This window comes from Eulemur rufifrons, chromosome 8, assembly GCF_041146395.1.
Source record: "Eulemur rufifrons isolate Redbay chromosome 8, OSU_ERuf_1, whole genome shotgun sequence".
NCBI classification, from domain to species: domain Eukaryota; kingdom Metazoa; phylum Chordata; class Mammalia; order Primates; family Lemuridae; genus Eulemur; species Eulemur rufifrons.
The window spans coordinates 66021784-66036456 of NC_090990.1; the positions used below are offsets into that span (position 1 = coordinate 66021784).

The 14673-nt window shown below is 31.2% G+C and overlaps 1 protein-coding gene across 14 annotated transcripts in view; it reads left to right on the forward strand.

Annotated features, from left to right (window-relative positions):
* Positions 1-14673, forward strand: part of PRKACB (protein kinase cAMP-activated catalytic subunit beta) — a 125522-nt gene that overhangs the window by 73651 nt on the left and 37198 nt on the right. For 8 of the 14 annotated variants that reach the window (XM_069478124.1, XM_069478133.1, XM_069478121.1 and 5 more), the window contains exon 2: positions 13003-13064. In XM_069478124.1, the coding sequence (XP_069334225.1) occupies positions 13003-13064 (62 nt within the window). Of the gene's footprint in view, positions 1-6914; positions 6939-8653; positions 8678-13002; positions 13065-14673 lie in introns of all 14 variants that reach the window. The other 6 variants (XM_069478122.1, XM_069478123.1, XM_069478130.1 and 3 more) reach the window with 2 other exon arrangements.

Sequence of the window (14673 nt, forward strand, 5' to 3'; positions counted from 1 at the left end):
TAAAAAAATTATTGCTGCTTCTCTATTGCTTTATTTTTCTTTCAAGTAAAGCTATGGATTATGGATAGTATTTGATATACTTGATCATATTGGCCTTCCCTTATAGCCTTTTTCTATCATAGTAATCACAACTAGACATTCTGACCTTTTCAGGATTGTCCAATTTCAAGTAATTTTGCTCATGTCATAAGTGGTTAAATGCCTTAGCCATTTCAGTGGAAAATTACAAGTGAAATGTGGTTTTATTTGTAAAAATAAGCAAATGTTGGTCCTTTTTATCTAAGTCTACAACTATACATGTGGTATTTATGTGTACGTGGTACTTTTCTAGCTATAAAGCTATTTCATTTCTCCTTCCTGTCAATTAAATGGTAGTTTTCTCTGGGAATCTATCTTTGGCCTTCTTTTAATGCGACATTCTCACCAAATAATCTCATCCATGCCTACATCTTCAGTCATTACCTGAGCATTCAGTTCAAAAGTGAATTTTGTCTTCCCATGCCCAAATCTGCTCCTTTTTCATAGATTCTGGTTTCTGTTAATGATCCCACTGCCCAGGCAGGTAGTAAAATCAGAAACCTTGTTTCTTACCCTCAGGCATACACTCAGTCATTAAGTTCTATTGGTTTCACATCAGAAATCACTCAGTTTTCTCCAATCTCACTGATAGTGGGAATGCTTTTAGATCAGGTATTCCAGATCTCTTCTCAGTCCTATTATAATAACTGCTTCACTGGTCCCCCAGCTTCCAGATTTATATCCCATCAGACCATTTTCCACATTGCAATTTTTAAGATGCAAATATGCTCATTTCTTAATCCAGTATGAAAACTTTCAATTATTCCTTATTGCCTCTAAGAGAAAAGTTAAACTCCTTAGTAGGGCATATGAGATCAATGACCTGCCTTTCTGGCTTTATTTGCATCTCTCTCACAAATTTTGATCTAGCCATACTATACTACATATAATTTCTTGCTAACTTTCCATATTTATATTCTTTGTCATAAAATCTCTGAGAACCAGCTATGCTTTTTAATGCCTTCATCATCGACTCTGTAGAATTAGGTGATTTCTCTGTACTCCCAAAGCAAACTTAAAAACTCTAACAATTATTGTATTATATTGAAATTATATATTTGTGTGTCAGTTTCTAACCTCTAAACTTTGAAATCCTTAAGTCAAGGATAGCACCTTGTTCATTGTGTGTTTCCAATAGTTACTCCAGTCCCCCAAACACCGCAAAAAACCCATAAATACTTGTAGAATAAATGAATGACTAATGTAAAAAAATGACATTTTTTATATATCTAAACACTTTTCTTACATTACCAATGAAAAGTATCAGTTGTGTGTTTTGATTTTTTTGGTTCAGAAAATACAATAATCACAGTATTTACTTATTACTGAATCATCTTTGTAGTATGAAGTCAGATTAAATGATTAAGATATTAAATTGTACTAATCAGAACTTTTATCTTTCTAGTATTTAAAAATATTGATTTTAAGTGTGAAAAAAGCTTTCACTTTCTAATTTTTTTTTCATACTCATAACTCTTTTTATGAAGTTTTTGCTCTTGTTGAGCAACCAGGTTTTATGAATACTAAAGAAAGCCCTCTAAAAATCAATCTGTCTGTCTGTCTTAAGGCCCTTTTGACTAGAAGAAATAGCAACCTACTCAAATAGGCTTAAGCAGAAAAAGATACAGGTATTATCAGGATGAAGAGTATGTCATGGAGCTCAAAGGTAAAAAGTAAAGTTGAGCTTTACCAAGGACTAGAATTGAGATGTGAAAAGCTGACTGAATCGTAATAGTACCTTTTCTCAATTTTTCTCTCTGAGAGCACATGATTTCTTTACTTTTCTCCTTGTATCTGCTTTGTTATCCTCACTGTGTGCAGAATAGTTTTCTCTGCTGCTTGCACAAGATGGAGGTTAGTCATCTGATATGTTCAGAGTTATGTGTATTCCTGGTTCATGTGTTTATCGATGTAACTAGCATCACTGTATCAAAATCCTAGGTGAGAACTCTGGCCCAGCTGTAGTGGGGGGCAAATCTGAAGAAGAAGGCATTAACCTGCTATGAGTTACAGGAAAGTTGCAGACTTGAACACGAGCACTTAATTAATTTCCCTTTCTAGATCCTGACTGAAAATACTATAAGAACACAAAACTGGGAAAACAGTACCCCTGTCCTGAAACTAAGGATTTGTCCTTAGTATGTATGATCTTATACGTTTGTCCCAAAATGTATAGGATCATATTTATGATCAGGCTCCAAGTTGTAACTAACAGTTCTAATTTGGGTAGCTTGCCTTTGCAGAAAAGAAATAAACAATAGTTTTTCCCACGTTAACTTGGAGGGACGAGGCTTAGAAGAAAGACTGGGGGAAAAATGAGTGGAAGATCCAACACTGCTAATTATTTCATTCTAAAATGGATATAGTGGGGCAACTAACAATTTATTAGGTTAGGCAAAGTTGGAAAAGTGGCCTTTCTTCTTTCAGATGTGGAAAAGGTCTCCCTTGATGTGGTAGGCACCGCCACCAACAAGGAACCCTATAGTCCTGGCTACATTCCCAATTCTGAAGGTTACTGGATTCTTTAACTGATAATATAAATATGTATATGTATAAACTAAAAGATCTGAGGAGTTAATTCTAATAGCACCTAAATAGGAAGTAAGAGAGTCCAAAGAAAAACCACTTACCTTATTTGGGGCATTTATAAAGTTTTGAAAAGTTTCTAATTGTCCATGAATGAAGAAACAAGAAATAAACAACATGGAGCTTATAAAAAAGGTTATGCACCATAAAAGAATAAAATCGCAGTCTTCAAGAGGAAGAGAATGAAATTATATTTAGAAAATATTTGTTCAGGAAGGTACAAACATAAGAAATTATAGATATCACTGTGTTAATTCTTAAAAATGTCAAGTGAACATGGAGTCAGTGAATTAAGACATGAGAGATAAGAAAATAAAACAGCAAACTAGAATGAAATGATTGCTGGCTGAGGGGCAGGAATGGAAAAGAAGCATAATGATGTGATAAGGAAAGAGTATAAGAAAATAAACCTGGTATTTCCAGAATACAAAGCTGCATTAGAGTCAGTAAAGAGCAGTAAATTAATAATGTGCATATAAACTCTACCAGAATGTAGGGGAAATGTACAAGATAAAAATTTATGAGGGGAAAAGTATGTTACATAACAGTAGGACAAAAAGAAATCAATAAAAGTAGGGCATTCTACAAATTGAATAAATAGCAAATTCTCACATTACAGATATGATTACTAGAACAGAAGTTATAATCAAATGTGATTCAGGAAAACTTCTTAGTTAAAGAAAAACCTGAATCTGTATATTGAAAGAGCTCATTGTGTTTTGACAAGACTAACAAAGATGACAACACTTAAATATATCCTGGTGAAAATTTGGAATTTCAAGCATAAAAAATGAATTCCATAAACATCCAGGTCTCTTTGCATCTTACATCCTAACATGAAGCTCCAAAATTGGACACTAGATAACTTGAAAACATTTTTAGGACAAAAATTGTTGAAGATCAACAATACCTTGAAATGCTGGATGAACTATAACAATCATCCATTTAAATGAATACCTGAGTTTGCAAGAGTTAAAAGAAATTCCCAAAGTGCGAAAAATGAAGTGGTAAATGAAGATCAGAGCTGTAAGGGGGAGTGTACCTTGACTACTCTGAGGAGATTTTCATGCCTTGGTGACCAAAGCACTTTTGTTTAAAATGGCCTCAAAGGGATGGAAGACAAGTTCTATGATTCACACAATTTGCGATTTTTTAGACCCCTGTATAAAGCTAGGAACCTCAAAGGATCATAACCTCAGTGAAAGCATAGGGTAGAAAATAAAACCTCTTCACTAACACAGGGAGAAAATAAAGAACTTGTATTCCTTGGCTTGGGTTCCTGGGAGCAAGGTAGAGACCTGTGCGCACGTTGTGGGATGCTTCTCCCAAGAATTTGTAATCAACTGCCTCCCCTCAAGTAGATTTCGGGTTTTAATGTGTATTAATTTTGTGGTCTAGGAACCGCCAATAAAATACATTATCAGAGCAATTACAGACTGGTAGCATACACAGTACACTAGGCAGAAGCTAATACAAACCCTCTGTTGGGACACATCCTCAGATCAAGTCCTATAGGTTTCTCACAGATAAAGCCCCTCTGAACTCAGAGTTCACAATCCAAAAACAAAATAGACACACACACATACACACACACATCTACTACAAGTGATATTTAGACACAACAGGATTAGACCCTCCCAAGAATTGTCTGTAGCCATAGTAGAATTGTCACGTACAGGCTACTATTTAAAATTAATGACATAAAAAAGAAATATATAAGAGAAAAATTGTATACACCTCTAACAGAACCCCAAAATACATAAAACAAAATTTACCCATTTACAGGGAAAAATACATAAGATTTATAGATGTATAGAGAGAATTCTTACCCAGTAATTAGAGAATACACAGAATTATACAGAACACTTACAAAATTGGTTGCAGGACTACACATATCCAACAAATTTTGAAGAATTGATATACAGGCTACAGTCTGATCACAAGGCAGTTAAGTTCAACCAATAATAAAAGGCTAAAAAAACTAACAAACACACAAATGTATATATTTGAAGATTTAAAAATTTCAAATAACTCACTGGTCAAGAATTAATCCATGATAGAAATTAAAATTCAACTACATATCAGAACGTGTGAGGTGAAGCCAAAATGGATTTAGAGATAAATTTTTAAATGCTTAAAATAGGAAAGGAGAAAGACATTCATGATGTAAGTAAACAAGTTAGGATAAGCACAGCATGGTAAATCAAAAGAAGAAAGAAACTGATAAAGACATGGACAAAAATTAGTGAAATATTCATAGAAAATAAAGATACAGAGGAAGCAAAGTTTGGTTCATGGAAAACTGTTTTTAAAAGAACTGATTAGAACTATGCCTATTTAAGAATTTGAATCATAGTTAAAATCTTTATTCAAAATAACAAATTTAGGACTGTTCTACAGTCAAAATCTAAGAAATATTCAAAGAACAAAAATGTCAGTCTTGTACAATATCTTCCAGAGCATTGAAAAAGAGAAAATATTCTTAGATTCATTTGTTGAGTCTAGAATTGTTTTACAAGTAAAGTATGGGAAAAGAAAATTAGTTAGAAACATTTTCTCTGAAGTTAGGAATAAGAAAAGGATGCCTACTGTCACTGTTTCTATACATCATTGCACTGTTTGTCATAACCGGCACAGTAAGACAAGCAAAAGATGGATAGAACAAATTGTCATTATTCACAGATGGTATGTGATGGTCTACATAGAAAACTCAAGAGAATCTATTAATACCAATATGATTTTAGAATTGATAAGACAGTCTGGATAGATTGCCAGATATAATAAAACCAACATATAAACATCCACTATGTTCTATACATCAGCAACAAAAAGAAAAGTTAATTTTTAAAAAGTCTCCCTTTTACAATAGCAACCAAAGCTCTAAAGAACCTAGGACTAAATCTAATAAAAGAGTAATAAGACATGTAAGGGAAAAATTATAGCATTCTACTGAGAGTTATTTACCTAATTTTTAACAAGAAGATATGACCTCATACTCATTAGATTAGCAAAAATTGGAAAGTGTGACATTAACATTTTTTGTTGAAAATATGGAGCATCAAGAATGTGGTGGGAGGGCTATAAATTGACACAACCATTTATTGAACAATTTGTTACTAAGTTGATCACGTGCATTCCCTGTCATCTAGGGATCTACCCATAACTTTATACTGTGGCAACAAGACAATATTTGAATGCAGAAATGTCTGGAAATTCCTTGACATATGATTGTGGTAGATACAATATTTCCATTAACAAAAAGCCTCAGTGAACAACTAAGGAAGTAAAATGCATTTCAAAGAACATTTTGAAGACTGCCTGGGTCATTAGTTTTATGACTATAAATGTAGTTTAAGTTTTCATTATAAAATCCTATAGCAAACATCTCTAATCAAACATGGAATGGATGAGCTAGAAAATCTTCAGTATCCCCAGATAGAGAGCTGTTGGAAGAGAGAGCATGTACATGTGATTAGTGGTGAATGTGGACTCATAGTGTATCCATCTGTCCATGTAGATGTCCAATAAGTTAATGTATTTCTTTCTAGAATTTGATTTAAATACATCTCATAAAAAGTTTTTATATTTTTTCTGTACAAACACTATAATAAAATTTTTATTTTTTCACAATTTAGTGAGTTAATCAATTATACCGTTCACTTGTAACCAAGACTTGAAAAAGAATTAACAAATAATAAAACATAAAGAGAGGAAAGAAGAGTAAAATAAATATTGTCATAGCAAATGCAGCTTTTACTACCTATTAAATTTCCAAACACTCATTTATGTGAGACTTTAGTATTTATAGAAAGACTAATTAGTATCTTAGAAATCAAAGGTAGGCATGGCCCAATCCAATAAACTACACAAAGTTATTTGTTGTACCCACTGTCGTTTTTAAGGTTATAGTGAATTTACCTTGAATGAACATGTTTGAATATGGTGAGGCAAGTAAAGTGCCCCTTAGCAAAGTGACCACAATTACCCTTCAGATTAAAGGGATAGAATATGATAATTTATAAACACATTTCCAAAGTAGGGTTTTTGGTTGGTTAAAAATATATATACTCAAAGAATTTGTTGTAATCCTTATATAAGACATTTTCTAATATGTATGCTTAAGTGTTTTATTCATTCTATTTCAATGTGTAATATACTAGTGAACATTTATGGATGGGTAACTTCTTATGGGTATGTTATTTTATATGTTATTTAATCTCTGTTTAATTTATTTATTCTTTTTGATCAAGCTCGCAAATCATCAGATGCATCTGGTAGGAAACCACTTTTACCAGAATAATTCTGTTACTTTGATTATTATAAGTTGGATTTTTATGAAGTATTTTTTGGCAATTAGAATATTTTATATTTAATTTTTATAGGAGACCTATTTACTGAAAATATTTGTAGTACAGTGTGTATGTGGGCAGCGGGGGTATTCTTAGAAATACCCAATATAGAGTTCTAAAGAGGTGGGTGTTTGAAGTAGGGGTGGCAGAGGATAAACTAATACATTCCACTAGATTTACACTTTCTAGAGATTTTGAAAGACTGTCCTCTTCTGTTACTAATATTTGTTGATAAAACTTGGTATTTTCATGGTAATTTACTCAGTTTCCATACTGTTTTGTGCTTTCTGACGTACACTAAATAATTCTGAAATAGAATAATGCTTTTATGAAGGTAAAGGAGAGAGATGAAAATACAAAGACAGTAGGGGGCACGTGAATTATAATTTGTTTAGTAACAAATTTTTGAACTGTTATTACAAAAAAAGCACTAAAAACATATAATTGCTTATAGTACCTAATACTTGTTTTTTCCCCAATAGAAAATTTTAGAGTAGCCCTGTCTTTTATTCCCCATATAGACAGCCATCTAGGTATAAAATATTCCAGCCGCTAATCCTCGTCATCCCTCATTACTCCACCGGGCTCCCCGCGCTCTCAGCAAGTCATCTTGCCTTCTATTTCCCTGAAGAAATAGAGTCTAGTAACTGTGAACTAACGCAGCTTGATCTCCTTCCCTCCCACACATTGAAAAGCATCACCATGGCAAACAAGTCCCTCCATGGTTGGGCACCTGCTTGCCAGTGCACCTCCCCTCCCCTGCTGTTGTACACTCACACCCCATGTTGCAGCTGTTACAAGTCAGTTGCCATTTCCTGGATAAACCATGCTCTTCCTCCATGCCTTTTATATCAGATCATCTCAGCCTAGAATGTCTTATTCCCCAACTTTATCTGCCAGAGGAATTCTTTATTCTTCAAGATTCAGAACAAATGCTGTGCCTCCTATTATTCTGTACCTTACTGGCCAAGAATTTTCTCTTACAAGGTCTCATAGCACCATATAATTGCCTTTGTCGTAGTCCTTGTCACATTCTAATATAATGATTCATCTATCTCCCCATTAGCTTCTCATTCCCTTAACAGGAGATATTTTGTATCTTTGTAGTATTCACAGAGTCTAGCTCAGAATCTGACACCACTAAACTGCGCTCAATAAATATTGTTGAAAAGATTCTTAAAATAACACCAAGGAAGTGGAATGCCTGAAAGACACAAGTCTTTCAGAAGGGAATAAACAAGGTGTTATAATTTACAGTGTCTTTCCTACAGTGAAGTTTAACTGAATATCAGAAGTTCAGAGATGGTATTGCAATAGTTACAGGATTTGTATTTCAATATTTGCTTCTTCAAATTGTTAGCCCTATTGTCATGAGGCGTTATAGTTTTTGTTAATTATTGATTTAAGGAAAATTAGAATGGTATTGATTTTGACACTAAACAATAGTTATTGGTTTTATTTCTTTACTATTTAATTTTAAGGTATCCTATTTGAATACATGCAGTCAAATTATTGAGTTTCCACATTAACATTTTATTTCTGTGTATAAATATTCTGGGAAAATGTATAGGTAACTTTATGCTAATGTTATTTTTATGAGTGTAATTTAATCATTGTTTAATTTATCTTTTGGACACAAGCTTGCTCCTCTTCAGAAATATCTGGTAGGCAACTACTTTTTAATAAAACAAATATTACCTTTAAAACTTTTTACTTTGTTGTTTGCAAGTGTTAATTCTCCTTATAAAGTTATATTGTATTAAGTATGTTGAATTAATAAAATATTTTTGTTGATGAAGGAAATGATTTGTTTAGTTTTGTGTTGGGTTTTATCTGTAGAAATGATTTATATTGCAGTTTCTTGTGTAAAATTTAAAAACAATACATTTAGCACCCTGAAGCAGTGGAAGATACATAGGGTAGCAGAAGACAGATTAATATATACCATTTAAATTAGATTATGCAGGTTAATGAGTAGTTTTTAAAATATATATACTGTTGTAAACTTTGAATGAGCTAGCTAATATTTTAACTGGGTATTTACCCAAGGATGTTTTTACTCTATTTTGATCTATTGTCTGCTTGTTTCCTTTCTATTTTTCTCACATAAATTAAAGTTACAGTTGTATAGAAAAGGAAGGCAAAATTTATCTCATTACAAAGAAACTGAAGAGCTCAGCATTTAGAGTAGTTATAATCTATTTATAAATCTTAAAATAGATTTGTAAACTCTTCTTACAAAATATGAGTAATACTCTTTTAAGAACTGGATAATGGCATACTATAACTAATGACATGTTCTACTTATGGTAAGCAGTAATCTAGTTTATCTAACACAGTACCCCAAAATATCTAATAAATAAATTTGCTGAATGTTATTAGTGAAACATTCTTATCATACTACTTAGAATTATCTGAATTATATGAGATAAAGTTATGCCATGCTTGAATTTTTAGTCAGTTTTCCTAATATTTAAAATGCACTTTGAAATCTGATTTTTATACTATGTCCTGTGTATGAGAACATTCAAAAATATTTGGAGGGATAAGAATTAAGTCGTGTTTTTATGAATTTGTGGAAATGCATAAAAATTATCGTTTTTTTTTTCTTTTATCATCTCGTGAATATGGGTGAATGTTCCTGCAAATAAACCTTGGGTGAACCTACAGCCTCCTTCAGAATGCTCATTTCCTTTAGAATGCAGTATGATAGACTCTAAATGATACAAACTGAGGAGAAAATAAATATAATTGAAAATGTATACTTCTGGGAATAAATGGAGTTCATTTTTGATATGTCCTTCTTATTTTTGTAGTACCTAGTTGGCTCTATTATCGACCAATACGGAATAAAATATATTTGCAGAAAAATTCTTCTTTGATGTATTTTTTCTTATGAAGAGTTACTAATCACTGTCAGACACTTTGGGGATAGGTATCTCTGATCACACAGCCAAGAAATGTTAAAGCTAATATTCTAACTCAGATGTGCCAAGCTCTAAAACCATCACAATGGTTTAAATGGTTAAATATAGATAGATATGGCTTATGTATTAGAACACAAGTAAACTATAAAATTGAGAACTTCGAAGTATTAATATATGCTTTATAGGGAATTCTGGATTGAATGTGGTGCAATGTTTGAATCTGGCCATCTACCCCCCTCTTATTTTATTAATTAGCTGCCAACACCTATGTCAGTGGATAGAAATTTTTTAAATAACCAGAGAAAAGCATTTTGAAGTTAAATCTATCACTATCTAAAAATAAAATTCAAAGCAAATATATGTGGTTCTGGATTACCTAGTGCTTTAGACTTATTCATAATCCAGCATATTATAAGATATTTTATTTTTGGTAATTTTATTTTGTTATTTATAAGATGTATATTTTGGTTAACATATTTTGACAAAGAGTTATCTATGTTCATCTTTGCCTCTAAATAATGCACGTATAAATTAGAGATTTCATATGTATATGTGTTTTTATATGACAAAAAATTTTTTCAGGAACAGGGTTTTCTTCATGAAACCATTTGACGTTATAATTAATTCTCATCCTTATTAAAAGGAAATCCCTTTATATGTTGACATAATTCACAAAATTTAATATCTTTGATTAATGCCCATTTCTGATCATTTTTACATAAGACTTTTATGAGTACTGTTATTTACTTTCTACAGTATTAATTGACAGTAAACTCAGAATATTGATGAGTACAGAGACTATTTTAAAGACTTTCCTGAATATTCTATTATGGATAAAAGTAAGTGGTACCTGAAGTTTTCCTTTTAGCACATCACCAGCTAGGGAAAAGGAATTTTTTTCAACTTGCTATGTTTAGCAAATACTGCTAGACCTTCCTTTGATCAGTTATTTTTTTCTTGACTCTAGATCTACTTAACATAAAGTGACAGGAGAAGCTGAAACAGGATGTTAGGGATTTTTTTTCTTTCTCTGATTCTCTTCCTTATCTCTAAATTATTTATACTCATACAGGCATCTGGGAAGTTTGTACTGCAACTTGATGTGCAAGTTCTATAAATAAAAGATAACTAAAAATATCTTTCAAAAGAAATAAGAAGTATATTTTGGGAATCACAAGTTGTTTCTTAAAAGCCACAGTTGTATTTTGCAATAAATTATGCTTTCAATTTATTTTATAGCCATCATTTCCAAGTCAATGCCATGATAGATGTGTCTACTCCATGAAAAAAGAATTGTACTTAAAAATCCACTCTTCATCAGTTGTAACTAATATATTAACTTTTAGAAGTAGGATGACTTCAACCATCCTAAACTCCTAGAAAAATGTAAGAATTTGCCACCCTTAATCCACCCCCAGAGAAAAATTAGATCATATTTGGATAATTAGGTTAAATTATTTTATTCATTGTTTTGGTGCATGAGATTTTCCTACAATGGGAAAATTCTAATTTTAAAAATTATTTTTCTCAAATTTTATAAAATAAGTATTAAGAATATTTTATATGAAAATACAAAGGTCAGTTTACAGAAAGTAGTAAAATAATGTCTTCAGAAACTCATACTCTAGTGTTACTTACAAACTAATGTCTGCTCTTGATGCTTGCCATCATTTTGAAATCTCAAAACATTTAAAATGCCAGCAGCCTTTTTGGTTAGTAACAGTCTTTTGCTGAAGGTACACATTGGGATAAAGCAGGAAATAATAATGTGTATCTTAAAACACCTCACTTTAATACTACAGTATCATTAGGGATCTTAAAGAATTTATGAGTCCTTCACTTCCACCTTTATTTCTGTCTTTTCATCATCCTCATCCTCATCCTCATCATCACTCTTAGTATTTCTAAAATAATTGCCAGTGTGCCACTTCAAGTTCACTTTGTCTACTCTAGCTGTTTATTATTTCAACACTATCTGAATCCTATTTATGTTATTTTCTACTTTATAGATTCAAATAGAGAAATATTGGGAACTTTCTGAACAAAAAGAAACACTAAAATAATTACTTCTAGTGTAGTCAGGTTTCATTCTCATACCTATTAATAACAATAAGAACAAGAATATATTTTGTTAATGCCATTTTAGCTCTTTGGAATTTTATCCCTATTATTTGTCTTTAAACACCTGAAGTTGTTTTGTAAACAGAAACCCTTGTTAATAACTTTAGAGAAAGACAATGAAAAGGTGAAAACTTTTAAATGATACATCACTTAATTTATAGATTTGAAACTTGATCAAACCACTGCTCTATAAAACAGTGTGGCTATTATTAATCAATATATGAACATCTGGTTTTGATTTGTCTTACTTTAGTGTACATTATAAGTTAGGCATTTAAACATTTAGTTTTTGCTGCAAATTTAGAATGAGATTTTTAGGCTGTTTGGATTTTTTGTTGGTGATGTTTTGTTCTGTTTTGTTTTAAGTCTTTGTGGGAAATGTGTTAGTCAGTAGTTTTTCCTTTTCTCTACAGCCGTTAGTATAGAGAACACAAATCTAATACACAACATAAATCCTTAAACCTGGAAACAGCTTTTCATCAAAATCAATTATATTTTAAATTCCACAAATCAACAGTTTCATGTTCTCTAGCTGTTTTCAGTTCTTGTGTTTAAAGGCTCTGTTAATATCACTTCTGGCTTTTTTACAATCACTATTTTGTCCTGGATTAATTTCTAACTTTTTTGCATTGACTTTCTGGTATGCTTTCAGAAACAGTATTTTTGTTATTAGATTTGAAATTATCAAAGTGGTTTCCATATAGAACAATATTAGAGATTCTTAGAAATTTGAGAAAATATTTGCTTCTTGTTTAGAGACACTAATTCTCCAGTGTAACATGGTGGTGAATATACCTTTAATCACAATAGTTAACATAAGTCTGTATTTTTTTAAGAGAGAATATTTATATGTAATATAAAAATGTATATGTAATATAAATATTCATACATGTAATGTAAATATTCTTACAAGACAAATTTGTTTTTATATATATTTTCAGTGAAAGAGTTTCTAGCCAAAGCCAAAGAAGACTTTTTGAAAAAATGGGAAAATCCTCCTCCGGTAAGAAATATTCAGATTTTCTTCAATTTAAATACCGTGTGTTAAGTAAAATCATGATTCCTGCCTAAGAAATTTAATACCTCAAAAATTTTAATTTCCATGTGGCATTAGTAAACATAAGCTTAAAATAGGAATTTTGCCATAATGTTCTATTTTGATTCATTGATTAATAAATTTATGTATACCTGAATTAGAGAAGGAATTAATTTCTAGTATAATACGTAATTATAAATTTTGATACTAACTCGAAGTTGCTATAAAATCTTGATATTTTCTAATATTATATTAATTTTGAATTATGCCTTTGATGTCATCTTATTATTTTTATTAATTGCAACAATAAGAGTCCTGTTGTACAGTTTCAAATCTTAATCACAAATATTTGGCTTTTGGCAACATGCCTAGTATACAGGATACTTTTGTCAACATTTTAATAGGGTATATTCTATATAATTTAAGTACTTCAGATCTTAAGATCTAAAAACTGTATGTATAAAAAACCATCTATACTTTCCCCAAAAAATCCTTTTATAGAGTTACAAATAATTAATGAACTTCAATAGTAGATTAAATTTTGAAAGTCTTTTTTTCTAGCACAAAAAAGTTTTTATTTCAAGTATTTTTTTCACTAAAGAATTCTAATAAATGTTTTCTGAAGATGCCAGGATTACCAAGATTTAGAACATGACTTGTAACTTAAAACATAGTCACAACTGTTAGACAATTTGATTACAAAATGTTAGACATTATGTAACATGAAACATTAAGGGAGATGAGGAAAATGACATATTTTTTATAATACAAAGAAAATCAGTGACTAGCCTAAAGAGATGTTCTGTTATCTTTTAATAAATCTTATTTCCATTATTTAATTGGGACTATATTAAACATTTTAATCCATCTATGTTGAGAAAATAAAAAATTAAATATTAATCCATAAAATTAATTCAAACTTATAAGTGCTTTTGTGCATCGATAAAGAATCTCATGGCAATTTAAAATTATTGGAAGTGTGAAATTAAAATATGATGAAAACAAGTTTTATATGTAAACCTTAGATTGCTTGCTGTCTCTGTAATGATCCAACAAGAAGCTAAAATGTGTTTCAAAAGGCAAGGTTTGATTTACAATAGAAATCAAATCCAACTACAGTGAACTCCGATAGCTATCCAGATTCCTCTTATATAAGAATCATACTGCATCACATTTTTCTCAAGCTAAACACTCTACAGACTGGGCCTTCAAGTATTTTTCTAATATATTCATGGAGATCTTCGTGAAGTAGGTCAGCAATTACTACTTGTTGCTCTTTAGCACATAATTTGCTCCTCGTAATTTTCATTTTGTTGTGGCAGCAACAAATTCAATAGATTGATGCTTCCAATTCTTTGCTCTATGCTGTAGTCAAAGCCAAACAAAGATGTTTCCTTGTAACAAAACATCTATTCAAGAAAAAAAAAAGAGTCTGATTATTGTTCTGGACTCTGGCTTTTGGTTCTTTGTGGAATGAGGAACTCTTCTTTCCTTATTGTTACTGTCTTAGGTAATACTGGGTTATTATAACAGCAGAGAGAAAAAGCCACCAGGATCTCTCATGCTATTATAGAGT